At 38.8% G+C, this 15,371-nt stretch overlaps 1 protein-coding gene across 1 annotated transcript; it reads right to left on the bottom strand.

Moving 5' to 3' along the window:
- Positions 1-622: 622 nt before the first annotated feature.
- LOC139971476 (uncharacterized) lies at positions 623-11,932 on the bottom strand. Its single transcript, XM_071977985.1, has 5 exons — positions 11,330-11,932; positions 9,254-9,467; positions 8,097-8,157; positions 6,882-7,040; positions 623-6,187 (listed from the first exon to the last, which is right to left on the bottom strand). Exons 1-5 carry the CDS (start codon positions 11,853-11,855, stop codon positions 5,900-5,902), a joined length of 1,248 nt encoding a protein of 415 aa, XP_071834086.1. The 5' UTR covers positions 11,856-11,932; the 3' UTR covers positions 623-5,899.
- Positions 11,933-15,371: the final 3,439 nt, after the last annotated feature.

The raw sequence follows: 15,371 nt of genomic DNA, 5'->3' as shown, positions 1-15,371 counted from the left end.
ATTCAGGTAAGTAACATTATATCAGCAAACTCAGTGTCAGACATTGCAAAGTGTTGAATTAATAATTTTAGTGACTGGTCATTTGGCAATGTAATTTTTTGTCATCTCCAAGGATGATTCTTGGAAAGAATTGTTTCTGATGTGTGAATGCCACAAGAAATGTCACAGGGCATATTTCTTTGCAAAACAAACATCAACAACACAGTCAATATCAGCATTGATACGCAGGTACTCAGTACTTTGAATATACTTATAACACAAGCTAAAAGTCATCATTGTCATTTCTCTTCAGGCTAATAATCTGCTGATTAGAGCTTATGGATGAGAAGGAAATACTGTATGGAGAATTACACGAATACCTTAAACAGGATCTATTTGAGATACGACCGACTTCAATACCAGTATTTATGAAATTAATGCAGTCAAAGTAGAAACAGATATAATAAAAAGTGTTGAGAGAGGGAAAAAAAGGGAAATGTTGCAAGAAGTCATGAGATGTTCAAGTGGTGTTGCAATATGGAGAGTGGAAGTCCTGTTTTCGAAAGACTACATTACAAGTCTGTAGACCTACCATGCTTTAAAAGATACAAACAATGATAACAACTAACGCATTAATGAATAGTTTTGTTTCTTTTATTGATAATAAAAGTAACTTCAATGAATGTCTTTGCATTGTTAAAGTATGAACAGAGTATAGGCACCCTTCCTTCATAGCGGACCCACCGAACAAATGGGTAATATTGTGATGCACAACTAATGTGACCGATGAATTTGGACTTTACAAAGATGAATTGGTCTAGAGATTCTACACCTTACAACAAGCACATACCCTCACGACGGCGTCAACGACATTTTGATTCTCGTTGTCAATTTCACTCAAATTACTCATCTGAACGGTCTGTGCTATTATACTCGTTGAAATATGTCTTCTTGCCTCAAAAAGGTCAAATAAATCGATAATCATTCTCAACACATGAATGAAAATATCAGCTGCAGCCCCAATGCTTATATGCAAAGTAGGCAAAGGTCAATTGTATTATTTGATATATGTAAGTGTAGTAGGTCTACTTTATATCTGACATCACTGATATGAATTAATTTAATCAGCTTCTGAAGACACGAAGCACCACTGTTGTCTATAATTTTGTAAGTTGCAACAAACTTAACTAACACTACACTGTAAATTCAACTGTATATTATGATGGTATGATGTTAACGATGATGATTATGATGATGATGATGATGATGAGAGAGATGTCTTGCAAAAAAACAAAACCACCTACTTTCTACATTTTGTAATCACTGACTAACAATCTGAAAAATCAAACTTGATAACTAGAAATCTCTCCCATATATGTTGACAGTGTCGTTAAGGGCCTTCACGTTAATGGAAACACTCTTTCAATACAGCAACATGTAGCAAATATATGTTGTTCCATTACACTTTGATCTGACTGTGCCTTTATTTGTTTATTGATTTTAATTATAAGCATGAGACATTTACATGCTTTCTGCATTAGACAATGAATCATTGCTAAAACCAAATGCAAATGAGATGTTTCAATTTTGCCCATTGGCTAAACAGATAATAAAATGTTTCAAGTTCCATTTTTCAATCACAAAACTTGGCTAAAGAGATATGTAAACTAGATACACTGTTTAACATTTCTCCATTTTCTATATCACCAAACCATTTTCACTAAAAACCAAGAGTACAATTGAGGTTTAGCTGACGATGTACTTTGCACAGTTTGCAGAATATTTCAGAATCTTTACTATCTGTTCAGAGTATGTGTGGTATTCTAAGGGAAAATGGAAAAAGACTTCCTCTTTAGGTTTTCACTTAAATATGTATACTCATCTTTCACACAGTACATGCAAATGGAACCAATTTACTGACAATACTAATCATTTTGGTACACTACTTGTCAGAAGTGCAGATAAAATGGTTTGATAACTTACAGAATACCAACATAACTTTGCTGCCATGCACATGCAACACAGGTTAAGTATTAAATGACCTTTGACCTCTACCATATAGTCAACAATGTTGACCCATTGGCATATATATGAATTTGGACAGACTTTGTCAATAAGGAGACGTGCATAAAAGTACCAATAATGCAGACGTGCTACCTTGTAGAACTCTTGAGTACTCTTACTTGAGTACTCTTATAGTACTCCTTAAATGTATATTCTACAAGTATCTCGTAGCTACCACATTCTAGATGATGCTACGTGAACAAGGGAATCTAACCTAGGCTTACATTGTTCCAATGTTTACTGCATCTTTCAATTTCTTTTGTCTACAAACTCTTATCGCTTCGAACTGACAAAGGGTTAAATAATGTATTAGTAGCACCTGGGAGCAGGTCACATGACCCTCCATGGGTTGGTACATTTTCCTACTGTGGAGCGAGCCTTGCATATCATATGAAATTCCATGTGTTGACCTGCTGGTGAAGACCAATACATGCCAACACTTGAAGTCTACCTAAAGAGTTATTAAAAACTGTGACTGAATACAAATTAATGTAAATTGTGCAAATTGATTTGAACATGCCTTGCATGGCCCACACACTTTACAAAATAAACCCTTTAAAACCTAAACTTCAAGGAATCCATACTTCTCCACAAATGTAACTATACAAGGTCTACAGTGGACCCATCCATCCAGATATCTGCTAACAAAATAGGACCCATCGTCAGAAAAACGACTAAGCATACTGTGATGGGACAGTGAGTTGTGTGGGAAGGTGGTGGGTGTGGGATGGTGGGGTAGGTGGGGAAGGAGGGTTAACGTATAATCTTTAAAGTTGCTACAACAGCACAGAACAAAACGTTACTTATGAACAATGTCCAAGTTAAGTGTAAGGCACAGTTTGTAATATTTTCTTTCTTTCCACTTGTAATTTACTTTAAAATCACATGCAAGGGGATTAAAAGAACCAGTGTGGAACCAGTGGTTACTTGCATTGACAGTATATGCAGAACAACCTTTCAAATAGTTGACTTATTCTGGTACACAAAACTGTCAACAAGATCATTATCAGTGACCCAATTGCTCTAAAGGAACCAGTTTACTCCCTAGAAATCATAGCAGTTCTTGTCAGAATTGGCTAACACATGAAGTCTGCAACCAGAATGGACATCCCATTTCCGCAAGTAAGAAACTATTGTGACAATTTTGGTCACTATGTCTATAATTGATTAGATAATCGTTGACCAGTTGTTAAGGTCATGTGGTGAATTTGATAAACTGGCTTCAGCTTACTATCTGTATTTTAATACTACTGAAAGTAGATGTTTACAAGTACCATTAAGTCTAAATTTCATATGCATGTTATTTGTGATACACTGTTGAGTCCTTTCATATACTGAAGCGCTGAAACCAAGACTGATCATTATCTTATCATATACCTGAGGGTGTCCCTCAGTCAGAAGAAAGTTTGAGTCATATTTAGAAAACTTTGAATGACGGCCTTCTATGCATTTTTTCCCACTACCAGTTGTCAACACTGATCAGTTGAACTCCTTTCATGGCTAGTTTCTGGAGATACAGCGTTATTGATATTTTCACATTATGCCCTCTGCTGACCCAAAATGACATTTGACCTCCACCCAAACCAATAGCGTTCATGCACTAGTTATGGGGAAGCCACATGCCAAATATGAGAAGTGCAGATGCTACCGATCTTGAGATATCATGTTTTCAAGCTAGGGCATCACATACACACACACGTACGAGCACATCCAACACATGCCAACTTGACTGCATAGGTTACTTGCCTGCCAATGGCAAGTAATCAATAGTGTAGCCAAATAAGCATACTGTTGTTAAAATTCTGTTGTTAAAAGACCAGTGAATGCAGGCTTTACCACTGTGACATCAACATAGACAATGAGCTATAAATACAATACAAATAAATAGTAACCAAACTGACAAAAGGAATGTCTATAAATTAATCTTCTCATTTTCCTTCTTGAAATGTTTAATAGGCAGAATCACATAAGCTGCAAGTAGATTAATGTTAACTTTGAGGGAGAGTAATATTAGGTATTTCATGAGAATTAAGTGGGATACTGTACTGACCTTTTTGAAAGTATTAAATTAAAAATTTTGTCTAACTTCTTCAAGGTCTTCAATTAAAAAAAACACTAACATTGCAAATGGCCCAATATAACAAAATACACTTTCTATCACATAAAGATTGATAAATTCAAGCCTGCACATTAAGTTGAACACAAGGTTGTAGTGTTTTCCTTCTTCCCAATCCACCAACCCCTCTCTCCCCCTCCCCTCCTCCCCTCATTATCAAAGGTGTAATTCGGTCTATTCCATGCTGTAAAGAAACCTTCTGTGATTCATCAATCTTCTTACAAAATTGTCCTGATAGCATTTTAACACCAGACACTCTACATTACTGCAACATTTTCCAATTCCCAAGACACAAGTATTGAAAGTTTCAAATGATCAGCATTTTTTCTCCTTCAACACTGTAAGACTAAAAGAAACATCGCTCTCAAGTTAGCTTCAGCCCTATCTCAAAGTAACTCTTAACTTTTACTTCAAATCGTTCAATTATGTTATTATTTTAACGACAGCAGCAGAAAGATGGTTTGCTACTGAAGTGGTTGGCAGTAGGGTACAAAGTTCAACAGCTGCATGATAGAGGATACAGTCCTTTATTAGACATAAACCGATGAGTCAGACATCTCAAATTAGTTGCAATTTCAACTGTATTCATTACATGTATACTAACTACTGTATATCATCAATCATGTTTCTATGTCACAATATTACCAAACCGTGAACAGACACGAACAAGGGAAAAACAGCTGTTTGTATTCAACAACCTAACCTTTGTCTTATATTTTAGACACTAGACAGACAGTTGGTACATCAGTAATAGTATTGTCACAAGGTAAAGTTAGTCTCTATGAGGTACATAAGAGGTTGGAGACACCTCTATGAGGACTAACATAATTTATAGGAGGATGTAGACACTTCAGCAATAGCTGGTTGAGTGGACTGAGATGGCTTAGACTTAAATTAGTAGAGCAGAGGGTGCTGTTTATAAATACATAGTGACTGTGCATACAACATATAGCTGTATGCTATTTGTCCCAGTTTCCACTGAAGAAATATTCAAAGAAGGTTTATTCTGAGTATTTTCTGTCAGCACTATGTGTTAAACATGGGGCTAATAGGCATACTTATACAGTGGTGGCCTGCCTACCTTTGAGGAGTTTTCACTGTGAGAATATTAAACCTTACAAAGGCTGGTAGTTGTTTTGTTCAGTGCATTACTGATGTATCAGCAATACAATAACTCCTGGCACCAGCATACATATTTTTTGATACAATATTTGATAACTCTCATAGTCTGCACTTTCCTCCAAGCTAGCATTTACATCACTGTCAGTGTCTTGTTTCAGTGGTTGCCCAGTGACACCCCAGATTTTGCTACAGTTTTGATCTAAATCCTCTCAACTGCCATTAAAACTGGCCACACAAGAGATCCTGTCCATTTTAAGAGGAACACCTTATTAATGCTGTTGTAATAATCACATTGAGTGTCGTCTGTCTCTAAGTGGCACGTTAGAGTTTGTAGACACTTCCCATTCCAAGTCCATCTGCAGGAGCGAATCCGTGTGGATCTATGGAGCCAATAAACAGTGACCGGCTGAAACGGTATGGTATTTCTGGCAGATTCAGAGTACGTCTAATATCTCAGGTTGTCAGTTGCAGCAGTGAAAGCAAACACCACTGTAAAAGAGAAGCGTAAGGGTGCTGCATCTGGTTTTCCACACACTACGAAATTGCCATTCTACGCACATAACAATATGATGCACATCCTGTTCAGAAAAGTCTTTCCAAAGTACATAGTTCTCTTTATCATTCAGTGTCAGCGAAGATACTGGTCCCCGGGGTCAGGATGACCTGTTGGACCTGTTGTACAGACTGAGCTGTCTCCTGTTGAATCTGTAACTGGTGTTGTTGTTGCTGTTGGGCTTTGGCTTTAGCGTGCGTTAAGATGTGTGACTTCAGATTGGTCGACTGGGCAAATTTCTTGCTACAGCCGTCGAAGGGACACACGTACGGCCTGTCCCCCGTGTGAATTCTGACGTGGGTCCGTAGGTTGAAATCCAACGAGAACCTCTTGCCACAACCTTCGAATGTACACTGCAGACAAAAACAGATAACACGGGTGGACGTTATCGGGATATTATCGCAATGTTGTAGAACTGTGACTGAGAGGATAATTAAACAATTTGACAGTTATATGGATCTGATCAGATCAATAAGAAAATGTGATTTTGGCACTTTTCACATGTAACTTCAAATGCTAGGAAAGTACAGTTATAATAGGTTACACTAAGGTTGTGGATCAGAATACATCAGTAGTGAAAAGACAGATAAACCAGGAACATTATGCAGCATACAATGTTTCATTGAAGTAAATACATTTTGAGGCAGCTCTCTGCATATTGTAACACACCCAAATATTCAAAAAGTAAGAATAATGAGAAACTTGTTGGATTGCTGACATTCCAAACTACTCATTACTGTCCTACAATGTTTCATCACCACTCACAACATACACCAAAGTTAATAACCTCCATCCCCCACCCTACTGTTTACTCTCTCTTGTCCTCTCCCCTGTCCAACCCCCCCTCCCTCACCCCCCCCCCCCCTCAAAACCTCTTCTTCTCACTCTAATGCTTCATGTCAGGTCAAGGATTGCAAATGTACCAATAATAAAAGAGCAATTGCAAGATTTCTGCACATCCTCAAATGTCCAACCGTATGCATTATCTTGTCTTTTACTACTTGCCAGCTCCAATCATATTAAAATGAAGAAATTGCATTATGTTACCTGGAATGGCTTTTCACCGGTATGTACCAGCTGATGCCTTTTCAATTTAGAACTCTCAACGAAAGCCTTGCCACATTCAGCGCAAACGTGTACACGTGGACCATGTGTGTGAAGATGTTTCCTCATGGCAGAGTTATCTCTAAACATCTTGTTACATCCCTAAAAATGAGAAAAGATTGTATGAAAATGAAAAGAGATAAATATGCAGTACAAGTATATATGATGCATATATATGAAGTTCTACTCTTTTTGACAAAATCAGCATTACCAAACTGTCTTACGAATAAACACACAATTTAAACAAAGAAATCTACTTTAAACTCAGTAGCATAAACTTAGAGTTCTTGTTCAATACAAACATGACATTCTAGAGAAATCCATGACGGTTCAGTAAATGATAAGTGCTCAGTTGGTAATGTTTATAATTAAGTTTATAATTTAATGTTTTTAATTTAATTTAATGTTTATAATTTAATGTTTTTAATGTTTATAATTAAGTTTATAATTAAGACACCTCTGGACATGAGAGGAAAACATCAAGTATGGAATGTCTCTATTAATGAAGCATTGACACCTGAAGAGGCATTACCAGCTACAGCAAATCATTTTAAATGACCCTTACAGTATCTTGCCTTCATTTTCAAAAAGGTTAAGACAAATTAAATAATACTTCTACCACCCAACTTAACTTTGTAATTAAAGTACAAAGCAACAGAGCAAATAATGTAATGGATTAATTCTATGACTCTCAACTGCCAGCATCAGACATTAAATCCACTCTGTACCAAAACAACAAAACCATTAAATGTTCATAACACCCATCATAGCTTAAACACAAAACACCTTAAAAAAAGCAACTTACTTAAAAGTGACATCAATAACACAGTGCTACATTTCACTTTGCAATGCAGAGCTTATTTTCGATGACTATCTAATATTGTCCCTGGGGGGCTTCGGAAACAGTTTGTAAAGCTTTTGTGGTTTCTTTTTTCATAAGAGCAAGAATACATTATTGTTCAACACATTTACCCCTTACTGACCTCAGGTCCAGAGATCTTACCCCCCTCTGAGCCTCCCTCTCATCAGGCCTGATTGTCCCAAACAAGATCACTCATAATCAGAACTTTCATTTGAAACACATACATTTCACACAACCAAACCCAATATTAAGTCTAAGTGAACAGATGAAATCTATAATATATATACAAACTTTACCTTATGTGGGCAAGCAATTGTTCTAGGAATATCATCGTCTTTAGCTTTCTTGGGCTTTATTCTGTAAGAGAGGACAATATGAAGAATGCAATTTATTCCTTAATGTGTTCAAAAAGCTCAAATACAAAGCTGTTACATTTTGGGAATCTCCTTTAGAACATAGATTTTTATGAAAAAGTTTTATTTTTAAACTGCACACAACAAATTTTGAGCTAAATCAAAAGGACAACTGTTTTCCTTGTCTTTAGGTGCACTTTGGAATTCTCATCTCATACATTTGATCAAAGAGAGGATTTTCATGGGAGCTCTAAAAAAATTGTTCACATCTCAGATCAAATTGACAAAAGTGTATGCATCAGGCTGCAGGTTTCTTGCCGTTTATCATTTACACATTAACTAAATGAAGGGACTGTTCCTGTTAATCTATCCCAAACAAACAAACCAACAACAAAAGAGGCACCTATCAATTTACACATGAAATAAAGAATGTGCAAACAATGTCCTTCACAATGCTTTCCATGACAAAAAGGTATTCAGAAATTCTCTCCTAAAATAGACCAACAATATTATCAATAAAACAAGCCATGGTTGGTAACAATACATGACCGCATTTATATTTAAGGCAGTCTGGCTTTTGCCTCAGTTTCAATCCAGAAACTAACTCCAACCATAGAATGCATACATAGTTCAACTACTTCAGTACCTATTTCTGTTAAACAGAGGAAGTTTTTCTTTAATAGTTTTTTGTTGTTGTTGAGAGTCATCTGTCAAGCAACAGGAATTAATTTATCAGGTATCGCATCGCAAAATGCTATGCTACAATTTGCTTTATGTAAAAGTGCAAACAAATATGCATAGCAGGTTTGCACACAGGAACCATATTAAAAGTTCAACAAAGGTCAGAACCTTCAAAATTGCAACAAAAAACTTTCAGCACAAAAATTATGCCCCGATGCACGCTACATTATGATATACCTGTAATACAAATATATATACAGTAAATACATTTTAGGTTTAAATTTAATTTGGTCCACTGCTTCCAAAACATTATGAACAAACTTTTCTTCCAAAGCTTTTATCTCAGGAATATGTGCTAGGAAATGGAGATAATGTGCCCAACAGGACAGCCTCTGGGCATTTAAATATATATGACGTACCGAGCACTTCGAGCAAATTCTGCAAGTTGTTTTGGATCACTCAGGTCTATGCCTGGGATACCATCTGGGGGTAATTTCTTTCCTGTCAGGTATTCAGAGTAGTCTGGTGGTTCGGACGAATGAAGCCCCCCAGAATACGATGTATCTGATACTGGGACAGAGATGGACTGGCTGGACTGTTGGGACTGTTCATCAGGCAAGTTTTTCTTTTCCTCTGAGAAAGTGAGATTTAAAAAAAAAAGAAGAAAAAAAGGGAGAGTTACTGTAAGTGCCAGATAATCTCCTGACCATTAATATCTATCCAAAAGTCAAAAGGGAAACTTGTACAAACTGTTCTGTGACATATATATATATATTTTGTCAGATTATGTGTTGAAAAAAAATTATTTTTTCCTAGCTTTCAAGGTTGACCAATGTTGATCGCTCAAGACTTTATCCCATATCCAACAATAAAGAAAGAGTAAGGGGCATCCTTCTGTAGTCGCTGTACGGTTACACTATTTTGAACTTACAGTAGACCAATTTTTACCTAATCTGACTTCCACAACACATTTTGATACTTGCCATCAATAAGGAACGTGCCTTCTAAGACCATTCCACGGTAAAATGTTCTTAATAGTCAACAGACTAAATATTTGTACCCTTCGGTATGTGAGAAGTTTTTCAAGTCACCTTTGGCAGACAAAATACACATACAATGAAGGAGGTGACAAACTTTGGCCAACGTAAGAAAGTCTGATCCACCATGGCTAGCACTACAGTACAGTCTTTCAAGATGTTGTTTACAAAGAGTAAAATACAATACATGTTGTAAATAACATAATAGTCAGGGGTGAAAATAAGCAGAAAAGTTGTTATTTTGTGTAAAAGGTTAGGTCAAATGGTTTAGTGATATGAAATGTATTTGGTACAAAGTAAATAATATTAATAGACCATTTATGTTATCAAAATGAAATATCAACTTGCTGCTTAATATTGCATGAAATCCCCATACCATTTGTTTATGGTCATTTACAATCAGCTGTCTTTGCTTACTAATGGCAAGATAAACTGTTTGAGCTGAAAATACGAAACTATGAGCTATATATTGAATTCCCAGCCAACCACAGACAAACTTTCAATGGCAGTGAACCTCTATTATTGTTTAACTCTTTTTTGTTTGGAGGGAGAGGGGGGAAATGGGTTGCTTATTATCGCTTAGTCAATTGGTATCACCTACTCGGAGGGCTATAGTATGAATAGAATAGTATGTCTGGTCTTACAAGTCAGATCTCTAACTCTTTTAGCTCTCTGATCATGAAACAACCTTACTTCTCAGAATTTCTCTTAGTTTTGTAGATAACACAGACTATGCGACCTTTCTATGGCATACAAGTAACCCACTCAGCAAATAAATACTAGTATTATACGTATGAATACCACCATGGCACTAACGTAACACTGAACGAGCCACAGCTTAGTGTGTACAGTAACCATTGTTTAGCTACGATCAATGTGCACATAATAACACTGAGACATACATGGTCGAACCAGAGCTAAAGAGCTAGCACTTAAACGGTCACTTACTTCATTAAATGACCCTAAAACCAGAAAATATTAGGCACCCGATATAATCAAACACTTACTAAATATATCAAATATCGACTGTTGGCGTAATTATTCATGGTTGAAGCGATGAAGCAAGATTTAATCACGGGTCGTAAACCTGTTTAAGATCTGACGCCATTTTTAATCGCCATGTTTAGTTATGGCTGCGCCCATGGTAAAAACATGGCCGCAAAAAATGGCCGAAAATGCATTCTCAGAAATTAATTTTCATGAATAACTTTCGATCAAAAGCTGGAAAAAATATCCATGTGTTTGATATCTGTGCATTTCGACCAAGCAAATCATACTAGGACGAAATATTTCATGACATATCCCTCGTTCCACAGAGCGCGGAGAAAAATTGACTAAGAAACCAAGTACACTATGGTTGCTCACATGTAAACAAACCGAGCACTCTCAAGAAATTTGTTCATTTTCCTTCAAAATGCCATAAAGGTAGCTAAATTGTGTCAATAAATGAATATATACCTGACGCCCACATTGTTACGGAAAATTCTCCCTCCAAAGTTTTGATTTGAACTTGTTTTTGCTCCCATTTTCGAGCATAACTCTTTTCTGAGCTATCAAAACTCATTTCGCCACTTGCTAGCACTCTCGTTCGAGAGGCCTTTTTGCTCCTTTTCCTTTTACTTGCTCCAACGAGAATTTCTTCTGAATCCTCAGCTGAGGGTACAGGAACAGAATCTGAGTCAATAATATAAGAAGTGCTTCCCAAATCGTCAACATCTCCGACAACTTCTTCTCTGGGTTGAAGAATGATATTTTCGTCCCTATCTGAAATCTCATCCATAGGTAAGGTTGCGATTGTGAGAGGCGCACCATCGTCAACTTCCACCGTTTCTATCGTAGCTACGTTGTCGATTTGATCCACAGGAATGGATACGATGCTTTCACCGGGAACTGTTTCAATTGTCCCAATAGGTAAAGTCTCAATTTCTACCTCTTCGGTGTGCAGGTCCACATGAGAAACGATTAATTCTTGATCGTCAGCCATTTTTCATTCTCACGTAATCCTTATACGCTATGTACTACTAATCATGCACAGTAGAAATTGTGAATATTATCGCGGGCAGGACCTGCGCTTCCTGCTCCGCTAGCTGAGGTCAAACTAGTTGAACTATGACGTTAACATGATTATTCATTAGGGAAATAGGCGCTATTTACGCACTACTATATATATAGTTAGGTACACTTTTTTTCAATGGGGAAGGTATGGGTAGCCTTTCGTTATACTTATTTTGCTCAGTAAAACGTGTGTTAGATAATAATTTTATATTATGCATAAAGCAGTTAATTATTATCTAACGTTCTCTTAAGTTTCTTAACCAGTTAAGTTACGTTATATGAATGATTCTTCTTTCTAAACTAAAATGCCAACTTCTATGCTATATCCAAGTTCAGTCCAACAAGAAAACCGTAGCCTACATTACACAATCATTTTACGAGTATATATTTTAGAAAAATTATTAACTTTATGGAGTACATTCTTGCTTTTCGCGCTGACACTTCTCGCTATAATAGGGCGCAGGGTTGTTGACTGAAAATCTTGCCCAAGCGCTGAATACAAACGGTAGGCCGGGCTACGTAGTAAGACTGAGTCCTTATCATGCAGTATACGCACAGAGCTAATCGACTTTCAAACAACCGATCCCGTTAGCCTGGAAAGGTGGAATGGATCGAGGCATAAGGAAGGTATTCTATGACACGAACGGCGCAAAAAACCTACTATCAGTCAAGGTGAGCACAACTATACAACACATTTAACCACCGTTTGGCATTTGTCACCGTCAATATTAGTCAGGTGGCTTAGCAACAATTTTCAGGCTTAACGTTACCGGCCGGACAAAAGTACCAAATTTGGCATGGAGTTTCTTTTCGACCTATCTATCGATTTTATCCGTGGAACCCACTTTATCGGTTCCGATTTTTCAAGATGGCGGCCAAAATCCAAGATGGCCGCCAGAAAAAAAGGAAATGTCATATATCTGGCTGTAAAAATCGGAGATGAACAAATGAGGGGTCAATTCAGGTGTTTCCGGGGTCACTGAAACAGTTGATGATCATGGCATGTTGCTTGAGTAACCCACTTCCAAGATGGCGGCCAAAATCCAAGATGGCCGCCAGAAAAAAAGGAAATGTCATATATCTGGCTGTAAAAATCGGAGTTGAACAAAAGAGGGGTCAATTAAGGTGTTTCCGAGTTCACTGAAACAGATGATGGTCATGGTATGTTGCTTGGGCCACCCACTTCCAAGATGGCGGCCAGAATCCAAGATGGCCCCCTGAAAAAAAAAGGAAATTTCATATATATTCAATCCCCAGACCCCCTGTGCCCTTTTCTGATCGGGACCATCAAACCTCCCGTCCTCAATAGTGTAAATGAAACCGGGCTAGCACCCTGACTATATGTTATGACTGGTATTCTAATTGTGTCACTTTGGCTCAGGAAGCCACTTAGGACTTATTGAGGAACTTTGAGGTGTGATCGACCGTGGATAGACACTGTCGCAAAGCCCGTTATTATATGGGAGTTACGAGTGTCATGTAAGACTGATTGCATTGAGTCAACTATATAATAGGGTAACTTGAGGGAAAACAGACCAGATGTGAATACCGACTCATTGAGAGATTTTGTACGATTGTGCACCCTTCATAAACACAACGTCAATTCTGCGAACAACACACGCTAAGTCGGGTCACTAGTCATCTGAGGTCGACCAATAACACTAATAACCAAAACAACAACAATAACAACCAATAACACCAATAATGAAGGCGTGAAACCATCATTCCCACACCAACCGGACAAAGGGACACTCCAGCAAAAGGTGTTGCATAGTCCTGATGGCTTTACAGCCCACACAGGGACAAATCCCATAACCTAATCGCCACCTGACTAGGTGAAAATGGTTAGTGATGAGGACCCACTGTGCAATCCTCCTCGCCAAGTCCCGGAGACGGCTATCTAGTGACTTACAACACACAGAACACCACACATCTGGAGAGATGGCGGTTTGGCAAGCCGAGGGGGCCACGTTCAGCAGAACATCTGGCCCACCCTCCTCTTTGATTCTGCAAAGTGAGTCACCAATCTGAGTATACACCCCCGAAGGGCGTGTCGCCTTTGGCCGGTTATTGGAAAAGGATCCGGGCCAGTAGTGGCGAAAAAGAAAACCACTCCAGAACCTAACAAAAAAGGCAAACGAGGGGTTCTCAAACGCAACGAAAAAACCTTTCAAAAGGAGAAAGCGCAGTTAAGATGGTAGGTGGACCAAACCATGCCCACCCGCTCAAGGGGGTCTTTTACAGAACGGTCCTTTGGAGAAGGTTTGGTTTGCACTTTCCCCAAATGAAATAATAAATGATCCTCTCCAATCGCACCAAGGCATAATCTGGTGCAGCGATCACCGTACCAGGATACCAAAGGAGAGGAACAATAAAACAATTGACAACTGTAACCTTCCCAGGGAGGGAGAGTCACCTCCGATTGAATGTGTCGAGCCTTGCCTCCACCTGATCAGCCTCCTCGGGCCAAGTGGTGGCCTCCGGGGCACCATAACCTAGCCAGATGCCGATTACCCTGATCATGACATCTGACCAAGTAGCATCGAACGGGAGGGATTGGCCGCGCCAACTTCCTGAATGCAGCCCTTTGGTCTTGGACTTGTTAAGTCTGGCACCAGTAGCCTCTTGGAAGGTGGCCAAAACCTTCGATAAAGGCTTGAAGGAGACCAGGTCCGACACAATACAAGTGACGTCATCGGCATATTGCACGCATTTAACTCTAGCCCCACCCGGTACATTGAAAGGTCGAAACCCCAAGCATCTGTCCTGCGAGGTACTGAGCGTTTCGCTGAAGAGAACATACAACAACGGGGAGAGGGGACAACCCTGACGGACTCCCCTTCGAACCGGGAAGGGACCAGAAGTAAATCCGTTAACTGACCATGCTCGTGACGTCCTTATATAGTAACGAGACCCAACGAATAAACACTGAGTTCAATCCGAAGGACTCGCACAGCGCAAGTCTGGAGAGGACCTACAATATCCGGCATCACATCCGCTAAGCGATTTCCTAATGCTTTGGCCAGGATTTTGTAGTCCAGATTTAACAGCGTTATTGTACGCCAATTAGGGTCCAAAGGGTCTCCCGACTTTGGGAGGAGAACAATATTTCCAGCCCTCTGTGTTTGGCTCATGTAGTTCAAATGGAAAGCGGTAGCGAACACGTCTCTAAAGTCCCCACCGAGAACCTTCGAGAAGGTCCGATAGAACTCAGCAGGGAGGCCATCGGGACCGGGGACTTTCCCTTCTTCATCGCTGCTACCGCTGTCCAGAGCTCACCAACGGCTTTGCGACAGTGTCTATCCACGGTCGATCACACCTCAAAGTTCCCCAGTAAGTCCTATGTGGCTTCCTGAACCAAAGTGACACAATTAGAATACCAGTCATAACATATAGTCAGGGTGCTAGCCCGGTTTCATTTACACGTTTGGGGACGGAAGGTTTG

This window comes from Apostichopus japonicus, chromosome 8 (assembly GCF_037975245.1).
Source record: "Apostichopus japonicus isolate 1M-3 chromosome 8, ASM3797524v1, whole genome shotgun sequence".
Classification (NCBI taxonomy): Eukaryota; Metazoa; Echinodermata; class Holothuroidea; order Aspidochirotida; family Stichopodidae; genus Apostichopus; species Apostichopus japonicus.
Note: the sequence above shows the minus strand (reverse complement) of the source record. Positions and strands in the feature narration are given on the sequence as shown.